Source organism: Xenopus laevis, chromosome 1L (genome assembly GCF_017654675.1).
Source record: "Xenopus laevis strain J_2021 chromosome 1L, Xenopus_laevis_v10.1, whole genome shotgun sequence".
NCBI lineage: Eukaryota > Metazoa > Chordata > Amphibia > Anura > Pipidae > Xenopus > Xenopus laevis.
The window spans coordinates 224,520,650-224,537,915 of NC_054371.1; the positions used below are offsets into that span (position 1 = coordinate 224,520,650).

The 17,266-nt window shown below is 44.4% G+C and overlaps 1 protein-coding gene across 1 annotated transcript in view; it reads left to right on the plus strand.

Moving 5' to 3' along the window:
• Positions 1–17,266, plus strand: part of loxhd1.L (llipoxygenase homology PLAT domains 1 L homeolog) — a 134,517-nt gene that overhangs the window by 71,876 nt on the left and 45,375 nt on the right. Inside the window, exons 12-21 of the mRNA XM_018267115.2 lie at positions 8,181–8,329; positions 9,294–9,417; positions 12,018–12,268; positions 12,659–12,794; positions 13,039–13,199; positions 13,896–13,982; positions 14,308–14,443; positions 14,791–14,945; positions 16,381–16,541; positions 16,663–16,739. Of these exons, the coding sequence (XP_018122604.1) occupies positions 8,181–8,329; positions 9,294–9,417; positions 12,018–12,268; positions 12,659–12,794; positions 13,039–13,199; positions 13,896–13,982; positions 14,308–14,443; positions 14,791–14,945; positions 16,381–16,541; positions 16,663–16,739 (1,437 nt within the window). The remainder of the gene's footprint in view (positions 1–8,180; positions 8,330–9,293; positions 9,418–12,017; positions 12,269–12,658; positions 12,795–13,038; positions 13,200–13,895; positions 13,983–14,307; positions 14,444–14,790; positions 14,946–16,380; positions 16,542–16,662; positions 16,740–17,266) is intronic.

The following is a 17,266-nucleotide window of genomic DNA, read 5'->3' on the forward strand; positions in this document are numbered from 1 at the left end:
TCTTCCCCTGACACAGATTTCATAGAGGCAAAGAGATCAGGAGAAATCAAATGCTGACTGGTTTCCATTTTATCTTTATGTTTAACAACACATGTCTCAGAGCTGTTACTCTGCACACAACCCTCCATATTTGCAACAGATACAGTTTCTGCTTTACTTTCCATTTGTCTTTCTTTTCCAACAATCTCCTTCCTTCCCTCCCTCATCACACACTTTACTTCCCTGTCAGGCGTTTTCACAGCGCTGGCAGCTGCCTTTTCCAAATCCTCCATGTCTGTGGAAGAAATCCTTCCCAAGGAAACCGATCTCGACCTTCTTGCTGCTCCTTTCCTTTCACTCCCTGCTGCTTTACTCCTTGTCTGCACCGTCCTGGTGGATCTCACACCATCTAGTGTAGGCCCCAAGGCCTGGGCCTCACGCTGGGGGTTTGCCCGCCCAGGCCTTGCATGGCCTGGGCTGACACTCTCCATTCCTCTGGTTCTCTAAGAGCTCACTGATGTACCTCTGCTTTCACTGGGGATCAGATAGGATCTGTGCAGCCACTGGGACAGAACGCTCTGTTATACAGATCACTAGAATCTCAGCTGCCATAAAGCAGGGCAGGACTGCTGCTTACAATGGGGATCAGATAGGAATTTTTTTATTTACATAGATTATAAAAACCTTTTTACAAAATAATGCACACCTTCAAATTACTAGCATGATGCAAACTCTAATTAATGAGAGTCCATTTGTGGCAGTTCATGTAGTATGTGACACCAAACCACCCAATCCACCCTCCAGAGGATAGTCAGAATCCATTGTCCAAACTCTGTCCATACTGACATCCTCCCCTCCCTATAATAAAGGACATTCATATTCAAGTCCAGAGTCTGCTTGAAATGTCCACGTAACACACTCCCTCCACCCTAACCCCGTCCCCCACCCAAAACAAAGGACCCCCAAGGACAAAACAAAGCAGGCAGTAATTCTCCTCCAAGGTGTACATAATAAAATAATAAACATTGAACAAAACGGCAGGTTTAAACTAAACATTAGAATATGAAATCCCTCCATGAAGAAATATTGGATGAGGATTTCGATCTTTCCATCTGTCTTATAAAACATAACTCTCTGAGTATAAAGGACACTATCCTCTCTGCACTCATATCCATCCCAAAAGTGTATTTGCAACGACCCTGCCAAAGGTGATATTTGTAGGCAGTAATAATGAGGTACACTGTCTCCCTTTGATATGAAAGGTCTCTTGCCAAAACACCATATGCAAGTTCAGCATAGTTAAGGGAACTTAAAGATGGGGCAGATATGGCCTGGGAAACTTGATGAAGGACGTTGCTTGCCATGGGACACTGCAAAAGAAAATGCTCCTGGGTCTCCTCCACACCACACCCCCAGGGACAATTTTTATCTACTGCAGACAGGTATTTCACATTCCCCCTAACAAAGAGCCTTCCTTGAAGAGAGAGCCATGCCAGATCAAAAAACTTTGGGGGTAATCTCTTACTGTTTAGGTAACGCAGGCTCTCCACAAGAGTTCCCCCTACACAGTCCTTTAAGGCCATTGGAACAGCAAAATAGACACTCAACACCCTCTTATAAAGATCACGTCTGGAGGCTGTGCCAAGTTCGCCTATCCTAATGTCCCAAACTCTTAAAAGCTTCAGTGCGGCAACAAAGTGCAGTGGGAGTTGACCATGTCGCACCCGCACCAACTTCACCCTATCGCCTTGTAACCATTGCCCTATAAAAGGGGATGCCCAGGCCCTGACACTGTTTTCCCACGGAACATCAGTTCTTTGGCCCAGATTCCCAAAATTAAATTTCAAGAAAATTGTGCCAAAGAAGGCCACAGGACATAACATGCCCAGCCCACCCTCTTTAGTCCGCAGGTAAGTGATCCCTCTTTTGACATGATTCAGCTTGTTCCCCCAAAGGAGCCGAAAGAACAAGCTGTGGATCCTTACATAGAAAGCTTTTGGCAAGGGGTAAACATAAGACACATACAGGAGGATAGGAACCAGGTAAGCTTTGATGAGCTTCACTCTTTCTCTATAGGACAGCTTCCAGTTTTTCCATCGCTGTATCCTTAAGTCGACAGCATCCAGTTTTGACTCCCAATTTAACCTGGCATTATCACCCCTCCCGAATTTGACCCCTAGAATCTTTATTTCACCGGAGGCATGCTGGAAATCAGGGAGCGGAAAATCCGGCTCACCATCCAAGGTCCAGAAAGCTTCCGACTTATCAGCGTTGACCAGAGAGCCTGAGGCCTCTGAGTAACTTTCGATAACCCCGGCCAACATCCCAACTTCTTCAGGACGGGAGATGACAACCGAGACATCGTCCGCGTAGGCTACCGACTTCAGGGGCAGGTAACAGGGGACCTGGAAGCCCTCCAAATCCAAAGCCTGAACTCCACGAAGAAATGGGTCAATCGCAAAGACATATAGCAGTGGACTAAGAGGGCAACCCTGGCGTACCCCAGCCTCAACCCCGAAGGTTTCACCACACCACCCATTGACAAGTGGGAAGCTTTCCCCCTCCTTATACAAAACAGAAAGCCAATCAACAAATTGGTCCGGGATGCCATACTTACGCAAGGTCGCCCACAGATAATCATGATCCACCCTATCAAAAGCCTTAGCTTGGTCAAGACCTACCACATACTTCCCCTTATTTTGGGCTTTACATGTTTCGAGCACTTCTCGTACAGACAAGACTGCCCCAAAGATGTTCCGCCCTTTCACCGTGCAGAACTGCTCACGGGACAATAAGGTGCCTGAAAATAAAACAAGCCTAGAAAAAAAAACCTTTGCCAAAAGCTTCCTATCGGTGTTCAAGAGGGCAATTGGCCTCCAGTTCTTGACATCTGTAGGATCCTTGCCCTTGGATAATAACACCAAAGAGGAGATTCTCATGGAGGGAGGCAAAATGCCTCTTCCCAGGCAGTCTTTAAAGACCTCCACAAGAATCGGGGTCAAAAGGTTCTTAAAAGTTCTATAGAATTCAGCTGTTAGGCCATCTGGACCTGGGGCTTTCTTTAATTTTAGCTGCTCAATTGCCTTTTTGACCTCTTCCTCTGTGATGTCCTCAATCAAGGGTGAAAAGTCCAAATTTTTCAGGTCTGGACCTGGGGTTCCCTCCAGAAAAGCTTTCATCCTTCCCCTATCCAAAACCTTACTTCCGAACAAACTAGCATAGTAGGTTTGAACAACTCGCAGGATCCCACCCTTAGATTTCTGAACTATACCCCGAGAGTCCTTCAAACCAACAATCAACTTCCTCGTCACAGCTTCCCTGCAATTCCGAAAGGGATCCGGGCAATGAAATCCCCCATAATCCCTCTCCAGAACCAAGGACCTGTAACGACTATACTGATGCCGTTTGATCTGAAGCTTTAGTCTGGAAACTTTCTCCCCAACCACCCTGTCCGAAATTAAGGATTCAAGCTTTCTTCGTAGGGCAAGGTACTTTTTATACTTGTTTCCCTCCCTTATAACAGATAGTCTGCGGAAGAAGGTGCGGAATGACTTCTTGTCCTCCTCCCACCACTGCGACATTGAGTCGAAAAACACAATCTTTGTTAACTCACACTGAAGGAGTGCCTCAAAGGAGTGCTGCACTGACTCGCTCTCCAGGGTATCTGAACTCAATCTCCATAACCCCCTACCTTTGGTTGGAACTGAGGAGACACCCAGCAAAAAAGATAAGGCAAGGTGGTCAGAGTAATCAACCAAGATTTCCTCAGTCTGAGTAAAGATCTCCTCCTTTCGAACAAAAGCCATGTCAATCCTGCTGCTTCGACCTGCACAATGGTAAGTATGCTTTGACATCCGGCCACCATGGGTAAAGACATCAACCAAGTCTGCTTGCTCAAGTATGTTTTTAAGAAAATTACTTTCATATTTGTCAAAGGAAAGCCTTGATCTATCTTCTGCTCTAAGGACCTGGTTGAAGTCACCAGCCATGATGACTGAAGTGGAGGTATGGAGATATGGCTGAATTTCCCTCAAAAGGTTTTTTCTCCCATGCCCAGACTGAGGCCCATAAACATTAATAAGTCTCAGTCTGCGTCCTGCAACAGAGACGTCTAATAGAAGACACCTGCCTACTTCCACCTCTATAAGGCGGTGCACAAATATTCCAGAAAAGCCTTTAAACAAAATACCAACACCACCCCCAGGTTCTGCAGCAATTGAAAAAAAAGCTGGACCCCAAAGCCAATCTTTTGATGCTTTCTTGATATCTGCAGTGGTGGTCAGTCTGGTCTCTTGCAAGAAGATGATGTCAGCTGAGGTGTGGCTTAAGGCTTCAAAGGCTTGATATCTTGTACTGGCCACTTTAATGCTTGCAACATTTGTTGAAATAAACCTGAGGGGGCAAGAAGCCATAGTTAAGTGTTATTAATTTTTTGTGCCTCCTCCTCCTTCTACTCCTTCTCTCATCCTGACTATCATCTTGATCACCAAATCTTTTAATCTGTGTACCAGATGGGATTGGATCATCATCTCCTAACGATATCATCTCACTTGCATCATCAGATAAAGCCTTATCATCTTCCCTGAACTCAACCGAGACAATTTTCCTGCAGACTTGCAATTTGTCACATTCCATTTCAGACCCTGAAACAACTTCCTCCTTTCCCTTACTGTCAGTATCGCCTTCAGCACCACTATCTGTACCCACATCAGCCTGACCATGACACTGTTTCACACTTTGTTTGTCTTCCATATCTATCCTTTCCAGTTCATCTTGCTCTTCCATAGCATCTGCCCAAGATTTTTTCTCTGCCAAAAGCTCAAATTTGTTTTCTAGGCTGATTTGCATAGGTGGAATGTATTTTGGAGGGGACTGCTTTCCTGAAAGGTCTTTGTTCTTTATTACTGTCCAATCTTGTGAGAAAGGGGACTTACTTAGTCTTACTGGTGGAATTGCCTTATCTGCTGGTTCACTATTTCCCTTTCCAGACTGTGCAAGAGGTTTCTGCCTCTGGGGAAGAGGCTGTATTCCCAAAGGCTGAATGATGGGGGCCTCTGTTATAGAAACTGGCAACTCATTTTTTGCTCCCTGAGACAAAGAGGAAACAGTCAGGGGAACAGAATCTCCTGCATCTCTTGCCACAGCTGACTGATCTTTTACCGTATCATGAGGCTGAGAAGGGGGAATGACCGATGGTTGTGAATCAGACTGGAAATAATCCATCTCATCCCTTATCTCTTCCAACAAATCCTTTGCCATCTCTTCCTCTAACTGAGGGCAACTCTCCATTATGTTATGAAGAGCCTCTGGACAAGCCCTATGTGAGTGGCCATAGCTTCCACACAAGTTACATTTCACATCATTGCAATCTTTCCCGGTGTGTCCTACATCACCACATAGTGAACACTTGACCACTGCACAGGCACTTGCCCGATGTCGGTAAGAACCACATTTGAAACAGGCCCTTGGCTGACCCGGATAAAAAAAATCACCCCTCGCTCACTACCAATGAAGACAGAGTTTGGAAGATGCTGCGGCACATTATACCTCATGTACAATTCCACATTAGTACACCACCCACCTGACCAATATCCATTATTATCAATGTCTTTCTTCAAAGGGGTAAGCACCTTACAATGACGTCTAAGCCATATTAGAATATCCTCAGGTGGGACACAATCATTCTTAAACAAAATGGTGACTTTCTTTGTCTCAGGTTTAGTGATTGAGATGACTCTAAAGCTTTCCCACAGGCCTGAATGTTTAAAGCTGTCATAATCCTGCCAAAAAAATTCCAGGGCTTGTGATGTTTTGAACACAATGTCATATTCGGTGTCAGAAAACTTTATATAAGCCCTGACGCCTACAGGTGTTAAAGTACTTTGCTTAAGCAGCATCTCCTTGGCTATCACATCTCTAGAAGGCATTTGTTCCTTATCACCCTGCCACCTGAGTCTAATCACATTCTTCTGCTTGAAAACCGGCCCAGTGATATTGTTTTGCACCCCAAGTGGTGAGTACAGCAGAAGAAGATGAAATAGAAATTAAAGCGGCAGTACTTAAAGGGGTGGTACAAGGAACAGGTTGTATCACATCGGCCAATGAATTAGCATCTTTGTTTACTTTATTAACATCACTCAGCACAGATTCCACACACTGCCTTGCAACACTTTCACTGATGTCTCCACCTCCACACTCCATAACATCACTTGCATTCACACAGTCTGCTCCAGCCTCCACTCCATCCACTCCATCCACTCCATCCTTCCCAGACTCTCCCAAACCAGCAGCTGCCGTCAATTCCTGCTCACTCAGCTTCCCATGCCCCAGTGCCAAGGACATTGGGGCACTCTGCACAACTGCAGAAGTCTCTGTATTATTGGCTGATGGTTGAGTGAAGGTCTCGTTGGATGCTGAGGGTTGATGGGCACAGTCATTCTGGGAAGTAGAGGGAAGGGAGGGAAAATCCTGTTCTGAGAAAACAAAGCTTTCCTCTTCCTTATGAGCAGATTGGCTTCTCTTTCCCATTTTATCTTCTATATTATTTGCCTCATCCAAGCTGAAGATAAAATTGGGTGCATGTATCTGAGCAACAACTGATTTCTTTGGTTTCAGTTGGCCAATCCTTCTAGTCTCCTTGTCACTATCAGAAGTAGATGAAGCAGATGCAATTTGCCTCATGGACCTGTATTTAGCCGGCTGTTTAAGAGCTTGCCGAGAGTCCTCAAACCTTCTCCTGTTTGTATAGACTTCAGAAAGGGGACCAATTTTTTTATAATTCTGCAAAATCTGTTTTTCCAAGGTTCTGAACTCTTCATTTATTTTGTTGACTTTTGCTAAATAAAAGTCTTGCTTCTCCACTTCAGCAGTGGAATAGTTATAAAATGCTTTTTGCAACTCAACTTTAAATTTTTTTCGCTGCAGCTCCTGCTCATTTGCCAGTTTTATTAATTCAACCAGTTCATCAGTGGTAGGTGTTTGATCCTGGTTGTGACTTGAACCAGCATACTGTCCCTTTAAGAGGCTTTCTGCTTGGGGTTGTTCATTTATATCAGAACAATTGTTTCCCTCTGATGTGGGAGTACCAAGATGGCTGTTCCCTGTGAGACTCTTATACATCTCTACAGAGGGAGTAGCAATATGGCTGCTGGAGTTTGTTCCTACTGCCTCCCCTGACTCCACACCAGCTCCAGACACCACCCGCACCCCCGCACATGAGGCAGTTTTTGTTACCAGAGCATGGGGTGCTTGATGCCTCTCAGGGGAAGTTTTAGAAGCAGCCATTCCTCCCCCACAATCAGCCACTGGAGACTGCATGTCGGCCGCATGGTGCAAAGCAGCTGCTGCATATTCAGCCCCTGATTGTTTGCTGGGTTTGCTCTGTGCTGCCTCTCCACCCGCAAACTCACAGTCTTCCCCTGACACAGATTTCATAGAGGCAAAGAGATCAGGAGAAATAAAATGCTGACTGGTTTCCATTTTATGTTTTAAGACACAAATATCAGAACTGACATTTTGCACACAACCCTCCATGTTTGTCACAGATACAATTTCTGCTTTACTTTCCATTTGTCTTTCTTTACCAACAATCTCCTTCCTTCCCTCCCTCTCCCTCATCACACACTTTACTTCCCTGTCAGGCGTTTTCACAGCGCTGGCAGCTGCCTTTCCCAAATCCTCCATGTCTGTGGAAGAAATCCTTCCCAAGGAAACCGATCTCGACCTTCTTGCTGCTCCTTTCCTTTCACTCCCTGCTGCTTTACTCCTTGTCTGCACCGTCCTGGTGGATCTCACACCTTCCAGTGTAGGCCCCAAGGCCTGGGCCTCACGCTGGGGGTTTGCCCGCCCAGGCCTTGCATGGCCTGGGCTGACACTCTCCATTCCTCTGGTTCTCTGAGAGCTCTCTGATGCACGACTGCTTTCACTGGGGATCAGAGAGGATCTGTGCAGCCACTGGGACAGAACGCTCTGTTATACAGATCACTAGAATCTCAGCTGCCATAAAGCAGGACAGGACTGCTGCTTACAATGGGGATCAGATAGGATCTGTGCAGCCACTGGGACAGAATGCTCTGTTATACAGATAGCTAGAATCTCAGCTGCCATAAAGCAGGACAGGACTGCTGCTTACAATGGGGATCCGATAGGATCTGTGCTATGATGTTCATACACCCAAACTAATCTTTTGCCTCCTTAATTAGGGGAACGGAGACTTGACAATGATAAAAACAACTTTGAGAAGGGCACAGAAGACAAATTTACTATCGATGCACCAAATCTGGGGAAAATAAGGAAAATCACTATTGGTCACAATAACAAAGGAGGCTCGGCTGGCTGGTTTCTGGAGAAGGTTTGTGAAAAGGGTGGAGGATTTGGGGATTATTTAATCAGTACTTGTATCAAGCGTCTAATTGAACCCTTCACCTCCAGAGCTACATGTGTATTAGTATTCATGGTGGGGCTCATGGGTTCAGTTAGGAAGAGGAGTGCAGCTGAAATTGCTGGAGCTGGGCCCATCTGTAGTCGTACCATGTGCCGCCCTATAGTGGAGAGCAGGTGTATTCCATAATGATGTGAAAAGTTTCCTTAAGAGAACAGATTTATAAAAAGTAGGAAAAGTCCTGCAGCTTCCAGAATATAGCCTGGAAGCTGGCCTTCAGGCTGGGCCCCCTTAGCTCATAACAAGGTTACAGATATATAGAAACATTGGGGTAACAGTCACCCTGCTATAGTTCCAGGGGTACCCAGGGCACAAATAAGCACTCACAGCCTTCAGGGTGGGCCTCCATCCACAGCTTTGGAGCAACACATGGGGGCAGCCGTGATTTTTGGGAACCTCTGTCCTATCTGTTCTGAATGGTAAAGATCTACCTTTTATTGGGGTCCCTTGGCACCCACAGCTACACACAGAGCCCAACCCTCGCAGGACCAGCTTGAAGTGCTTCGTTTATGTGGCTCTAAGCACTAATATATAACTTTTATAAATTACCTTTAAGTTCCCCATAATTAACAGCCTTTAGCTTATTTGTGCAAAGAGAAAATAGTGACTTTTTTGAAGACCCTAATATCTCATGTTTGTAACGTTTCTATATAATGATATATATTTTATGATTTAATTACATATGCAGTGGGTGTTGCTCATCAGAGTAGCTGCCTTTAGTGCCTGTTACTGAATATATCTTGCTTAGTTTCCAGGCATGGGATATATAATAATGTACATGAGGTTACGGGTTCAGCATTTAATTGTGTGCTCCGCAGTCACAGGTCAGCGTCATTTGCAAGTCAATGAAGGGAACGTATTTCTGCTTTTTCAGGTTATTATTGAAGATCTCGGAAACAAAACAGTGTATGACTTCCCTTGCTCTCGCTGGTTCGCTATAGATGAAGATGATGGAAAGATTCAGCGAGATCTGCTCGTGGGAGGGAGTGAAGCAACAGGTAGTCATCATTCTGTGTCTTTTGGAGGGGGGTCGGTGCACAACTGTCTCCCTTGGGTGTCCAAACTCAAAGTAAAGTGTTACCCAATCCTTAGAGCAAGATGGCAGTAGTAGAGCAAGTTCAACAACAAATTAAGGACAATAAATTGGGCCACCCTAATTGTAGCAAAAGAGGAACCCCACAAAGTCCAGCACCAGTTAAGCTATTATGATAGCCCAGATGGGGCTGTGGATATGTTTCCCAGCTGCAGATGTTATACAGTATATTATAGGCCATACATCTTCTCAGTACCTACCACTGCATCTTCTCAGTGCCTACCACTGCATCTTCTCAGTATCTACCTCTGCTTCTTCTCAGTACCTACCACTGCATCTTGTTTGTACCTACGTCTGCTTCTTCTCAGGACCTACCACTGGATCTTCTCAGTGCCTACCATTGCTTCTTGTCAGTATCTACCACTGCATCTTCTCAGTACCTGCCACTGCATCTTCTCAGTACCTACCTCTGCATCTTCTCAGTACCTACCTCTGCTTCTTCTCAGTACCTACCACTGGATATTCTCGGTACCTACCATTGCTTCTTTTCATTACCTACCATTGCTTCTTCTCAGTACCTACCTCTGCTTCTTCTCGGTACCTACCACTGCATCTTCTCAGTACCGACCTCTGCTTCTTCTCAGTACCTACCACTGGATCTTCTCGGTACCTACTGTTGCTTCTTCTCAGTACCTACCACTGCATCTTCTCAGTACCTACCACTGCATCTTCTCAGTACCTACCTCTACTTCTTTTCAGTACCTACCACTGCATCTTCTCAGTACCTACCACTGCATCTTCTCAGTACCTACCTCTGCTTCTCAGTACCTACCACTGCATCTTGCTTGTGCCTACCTCTGCTTCTTCTCAGGACCTACCACTGGATCCTCTCAGTACCTACAATAGCTTCTTCTCAGTACCTACCATTGCTTCTTCTTAGTGGCCTACCATTGCTTCTTGTCAGTATCTACCACTGCATCTTCTCAGTACCTGCCACTGCATCTTCTCAGTACCTACCTCTGCATCTTCTCAGTACCTACCTCTGCTTCTTCTCAGTACCTACCACTGGATCTTCTCACTGCCTACCATTGCTTCTTCTCAGTACTTACCACTGCATCTTCTCAGTACCTACCACTGCATCTTCTCAGTACCTACCTCTGCTTCTTCTCAGTACCTACCACTGGATATTCTCGGTACCTACCATTGCTTCTTTTCATTACCTACCATTGCTTCTTCTCAGTACCTACCACTGCATCTTCTCAGTACCTACCTCTGCTTCTTCTCGGTACCTACCACTGCATCTTCTCAGTACCGACCTCTGCTTCTTCTCAGTACCTACCACTGGATCTTCTCGGTACCTACTGTTGCTTCTTCTCAGTACCTACCACTGCATCTTCTCAGTACCTACCTCTACTTCTTTTCAGTACCTACCACTGCATCTTCTCAGTACCTACCACTGCATCTTCTCAGTACCTACCTCTGCTTCTTCTCAGTACCTACCACTGCATCTTGCTTGTGCCTACCTCTGCTTCTTCTCAGGACCTACCACTGGATCCTCTCAGTACCTACAATAGCTTCTTCTCAGTACCTACCATTGCTTCTTCTCAGTGCCTACCATTGCTCCTTCTCAGTACCTACCACTGCATCTTCTCAGCATCTACCACTGCATCTTCTCAGAACCTACCACTGCTTCTTCTCAGTATCTACTACTGCATCTTCTCAGTATATACCACTGCATCTTCTCAGTACCTACCTCTACTTCTTTTCAGTACCTACCACTATATCTTCTCAGTACCTACCTCTGCTTCGTTTCAGTACCTACCACTGGATCTTCTCAGAACCTACCACTGCATCTTCTCAGTATCTACTACTGCATCTTCTCAGTATATACCACTGCATCTTCTCAGTACCTACCTCTACTTCTTTTCAGTACCTACCACTATATCTTCTCAGTACCTACCTCTGCTTCGTTTCAGTACCTACCACTGGATCCTCTCAGTACCTACCACTGCATCTTCTCAGTACCTACCACTGCATCTTCTCAGTATCTACCACTGCATCTTCTCATTATCTACCACTGCATCTTCTCATTATCTACCACTGCATCTTCTCATTATCTACCACTGCATCTTCTCATTACCTACTACTGGATCTTCTCAGTACCTTCCAACATCCACAACCTGTGCATTTATTTATTTTTAGATACAGTTGCTTTCAGTTCTCTAGTTGTTTCTAACCTACTGCAAACAGTAGGGCAAGATAGCGATAGTACAGCAAGATGGTCACAAAGGGGCAGATGGAGACTGTAAGTCAAGATGGGGGCAGTAAACCAAGATAGAGACAGTAGGAAAATACGTGTATAATAGAGCAAGATGGAGATAACAGGGCAAGATGTTGACAGTAGCACTTTATATCCAACCGTGGCCCTTGAGTTGCTGTTAGTGGATGGTAGGAGTACTACTGCTGAAGCCCCCAGTCTGGTTCTGCTTTATATAAAGAAGTGACCCTGCTAGTTTTTGTCCCAGGCCAGGGAAAAACTAAAGACAGCTCTGCTTCATTCCCTAGGCATTGTGTACAATGTTGCAATTATGACTGGAGATATCCGAGGTGCCGGAACAGACTCCAAGATCCACATCATCCTACATGGAGAGAAAGGTATGAAGAACAGCGGCAAGATCTTCTTGGAAGGAGGGGAGTTCGAGAGAGGCAGGATAGACATTTTCAACATTGAAATCGCAGCCTTACTGAGCCCGCTTAGCAGAGTGACAATTGGGCACGATGGACATGGCGTGGGGGCTGGATGGTACTGTGAGAAGGTAAAGGGGGTCTTTTCATTAAAACAAAAAGATAATGCAATTCATGCTTATGAGAAGGTCACCATAAAATAACCTGGTAGTATAATGTGGACATCTTCATTAATGCGAATGTTGAGACCAGTATTAAATATGTGGTATATTATTTAGTCAAACGTATTAAATATATGTTATATTTAGTCAAACCCTTTGTTATGCCCTTGGCTTACCAAGTTACCCATCTTATTTAGGCCAGTCCACACCAGCTTTCATCTATCAAGTTATGCCCTGTTCCGCCCTTTTCCCTAACTTCTTCATGTCATCTTTCCCCCCCTTGCCTCACCACTGATATTATATAGAGATAGGGTGGCATCCCTTGCTGCCCATAACTTCAGCTCCATTGCTATTTTACAGGTTATAGTTTACTGCCCATTCACTGGCATTGAGCAGACGTTTCCATGTGGCTACTGGTTGGACGAAGATGAAGGAGATGGCCTAATAGAGAGAGAACTCTATGAAATGTTGTCCTTGCGCCAGAAGAGGCAGAAGAGTAAGTATGAATGGAGCAGACTCATAAGATTTGCGAATGACAGGGAATACAGCATAGTATCAGGATGTAAACATGGTGACTATAAGGCAAGATGGTACCAGTAGGGTTCAAGTACCATTCCAAGTTTAATGGATTCTGGCTTTCCAGAATTTGCGTGTCCTTTCTGCACATATTTCCCATGGCCCAACATGCCATAGGCTTGGGGAGAAAAAAAACACTACTAGAACTTTGTATCTCCATGCAGAACATCCGTGGTCACTTTGGATATGGACAAGTGATATTAAAAATGCCGGAACCGATGCCAACATCCTTCTTCAGGTCTATGGAGAGAAAGGAAAGTCTGATGAAATGAAGCTGGACAATAACTCTGACAACTTTGAAGCCGGACAGGTTGACAGGTTCATGGTAAGACTGAACAGCCTTGTTTCTGATTGGTCGACATGCCCAAGGCAAACGTTTAACAGTTATGTCACATTATCAAAATATAGACTTTTTGTTTCATGGAAATTTGTGGCCAATTGACCCCATACTTGAAGCATACTTGAACTGAAATAAATGTGTGGAGATTAGGGAGTGTGTGAGTGTAACTGGGCTTGGCCTGGAAAGATCTACTGTATCTAAAATGTCCCAGTTTTGGGGTTTTAAAGTTGGGGATGGGCACTGGTATGATTGGAGGTAGGATTTATGGTTTGTTCACCTTTAATATAATTTTTGGTATGATGTAGAGATTGATATTCTGAGACAATTTGCAATTAGTTTTCATGTTTTTATTATTTGTGGTTTTTGAGTTATTTCGTTTTTTATTCAGCAGCTTTCTGCCAATCTGTTTGCTAGGGTCCAAATTACCCCTATTTGAAAGCCAGAAACAGACAGAAGAAGAAGAAGGCAAATAATTAAAAAACCGTAACAAATTAAAAATGAAGGCCAGTTGAAAAGTTACTTCGAACTAGCCATTCTATAACATATTAAGAGTTAACTGAAAGGTGAACCACCCCTTTACCCACTAATATCTCTGTTAATGGTCAGGCCTGAATCATCGATGTAGATAAATATTGTTGTAGATATTTTGCCATTAAAACACCTTTTCTGCTGTTATTTTAGATTGAACTTCCTGATCTGGGAGCTCTGTACAAAATCCGAATTTGGCATGAGAAGAGAACGGCCTTTTCTGGCTGGCATTTAAATAAGGTAGGGGCAGAGACGTGCATTTGGCTATTAACCCGGCAGTCTACCCTTTATTTAATTTCAAACGCCGCTTAGGCATCTTCTGCATGTTATCTGCCCAATATGGCTCCAATGGAAAAGAAAAGGAGAACTCCACCAAATGATGAAAAAAAGAAAGAAGGTGAAAGAAAATGCCAGTGGTTTGTTTTACTCCCATGCCATAAGCTCTCTGCTTCTCTACTACTGTATTTACAGCTACTGTACATTTCAATCAAAAAACTGTCTTTATAAATATCTTTATCTACGAACTTGGTGCTGCATTTTTTAACTATGTTGTGAATTCTTAAAGGTAACCCTGCTGAAAACACTCACCAAAGAGAAATATACCTTTAAATGTGGGCGCTGGTTGGACCTGAATGAAGACGATCGTGAAATTGTAAGAGAGCTTGCAGCAGAGGGGCCGCTCGTAGACTCTGTCCTGCCCGGTGAGACCCCCAAAGTTGGGATTATTTGAGTAATTTATCACTGAGATGGGATAGTCACTTTAGTTAATACATTTGGCCCAATTAGTTGACTTGAATTTAAATTTTGAATTTAAAGACTTGTATGTGGAAAGTTTACCTTCCTGTGTCTGCCTTTCACTCTGTACAACTCTGTGCTGCCAGAGAAAGTTGATATCAGCATGAATTATCTATGGGAGGCCCACAAGCTGTTCTGTCTGAATATTGGATTCTCAGGGACATGAGGGGAGAACCTTGGAGAGTGCACAGATAAACCTAAAGGAGTTCAGGGCCCCTGAATGATTTTAATTACAATTGTTTTGCCTCCCCAGTGGTAAAGTATCGTGTGACGGTTTACACTGGTACAGTGAGCGGCAGTGGCACTGATGCCAATGTATTTATCTGCCTCTTCGGTGATTTTGGCGACACAGGAGAGCGTTTTCTCATTGACTGCAAAAACAACATGAATAAGTTTGAGAAAGGCAATGTGAGTATATTCCTTCCACCAGAAGTGCACTGACCAGTTAATTCATCCGGGTACAACGTATAACCAGGGAAGACTGACCTACCTAAATGGTGCCTATAGTAACAGTGGGATAATAGTCTCTGGGAAGGGAGTGTGACTGTGGGATAGCAGGTATAGTAGGGAGAGATGGTGCCTATAGTAACAGTGGGATAATAGTCTCTGGGAAGGGAGTGTGACTGTGGGATAGCAGGTATAGTAGGGAGAGATGGTGTCTATAGTAACAGTGGGATAATAGTCTCTGGGAAGGGAGTGTGACTGTGGGATAGCAGGTATCGTAGGGAGAGATGGTGCCTATAGTAACAGTGGGATAATAGTCTCTGGGAAGGGAATGTGACTGTGGGATAGCAGGTATAGTAGGGAGAGATGGTGTCTATAGTAACAGTGTATAATAGTCTCTGGGAAGGGAATGTGACTGTGGGATAGCAGGTATAGTAGGGAGAGATGGTGCCTATAGTAACAGTGTATAATAGTCTCTGGGAAGGGAGTGAGACTGTGGGATAGCAGGTATAGTAGGGAGAGATGGTGCCTATAGTAACAGTGGATAATAGTCTCTGGGAAGGGAGTGTGACTGTGAGATAGCAGGTATCGTAGGGAGAGATGGTGTCTATAGTAACAGTGGATAATAGTCTCTGGGAAGGGAGTGTGACTGTGGGATAGTAGGGAGAGATGGTGCCTATAGTAACAGTGGATAATAGTCTCTGGGAAGGAAGTGTGACTGTGGGATAGCAGGTATAGTAGGGAGAGATGTTGCCTATAGTAACAGTGGGATAATAGTCTCTGGGAAGGGAGTGTGGCTGTGGGATAGCAGGTATAGTAGGGAGAGATGGTGCCTATAGTAACAGTGAATAATAGTCTCTGGGAAGGGAGTGTGGCTGTGGGATAGCAGGTATAGTAGGGAGAGATGGTGCCTATAGTAACAGTGGATAATAGTCTCTGGGAAGGGTGTGTGACTGTGGGATAGCAGGTATAGTAGGGAGAGATGGTGCCTATAGTAACAGTGAATAATAGTCTCTGGGAAGGGAGTGTGGCTGTGGGATAGCAGGTATAGTAGGGAGAGATGGTGCCTATAGTAACAGTGGATAATAGTCTCTGGGAAGGGAGTGTGACTGTGGGATAGCAGGTATAGTAGGGAGAGATGGTGTCTATAGTAACAGTGGGATAATAGTCTCTGGGAAGGGAGTGTGACTGTGGGATAGCAGGTATAGTAGGGAGAGATGGTGCCTATAGTAACAGTGGATAATAGTCTCTGGGAAGGGAGTGAGACTGTGGGATAGCAGGTATAGTAGGGAGAGATGGTGCCTATAGTAACAGTGGGATAATAGTCTCTGGGAAGGGACTGTGGCGGTAGAGGTATGCATATTTCAAGGGGCTTATTATCATTTTATAATGATTGCAGGCTGATGACTTCATTATTGAGGCGGTGACTCTGAAGCAGGTGAAAAGAGTGCGGATCGGACATGATGGGAAAGGAGGAGGCTGTGGGTGGTATTTGGACAAAGTTGTAGTGAGAGAAGATGGGAAACCAGAGACGGACGCTGTCGAATTTCCATGCAACAGGTACAGGAACCAGGACATTATTCTGCTAATTGTTAATGGGTTGTTCAGTAAATCCATGCACTGTACCTGTTCTGAAACATATTTAAAGAATTAAAGACCATTGTCTTTGTTTTCTATAAAGGTGGTTTGACAGAAACGAGGATGATGGGCACATCATTAGGGAGTTGGTTCCTGCTGGAGACTCACAGAATCTGAGGAGTAAGTTGTGTCTGAAATCCTTTGTGTCATTATTGGCTTCAGTCTCTGCCTTGATATACTGATATAATGTTACACTGGAGATGGTAGCACTGTGCTTAGATCCAGACAAACTGTATGAGTAGCGAAATCAGTATCTTAAAGAACTAACCCTAAAAATGAATGTGGCTAAAAATGGCATATTTTATATAGTGAACTTATTGCACGAGGCTAAAGTTTGAGCTTGTCAATAGCAGCAATGATCCAGGACTTCAAACTTGTCACAGGGGGTCACCATCTTGGAAAGTGTCTGTGACACTCACATGCTCAGTGGGCTCTGATTGGCTGTTGAGAAGCTAAGCTTAGGGCTCGTCACTAATTATCCAGCAGAAAATGAGCTTCCCTGGCTGTAATATAAGCTGATGCTACAGGTTTGCTGATTATTAAATTCTGATGCTAATTGCACTGGTTTCTGTGCTGCCATGTAGTAATTATCTGTATTAATTACTAATCAGCCTTATATTGTGACATTTCTATTCTATGTGTACTGT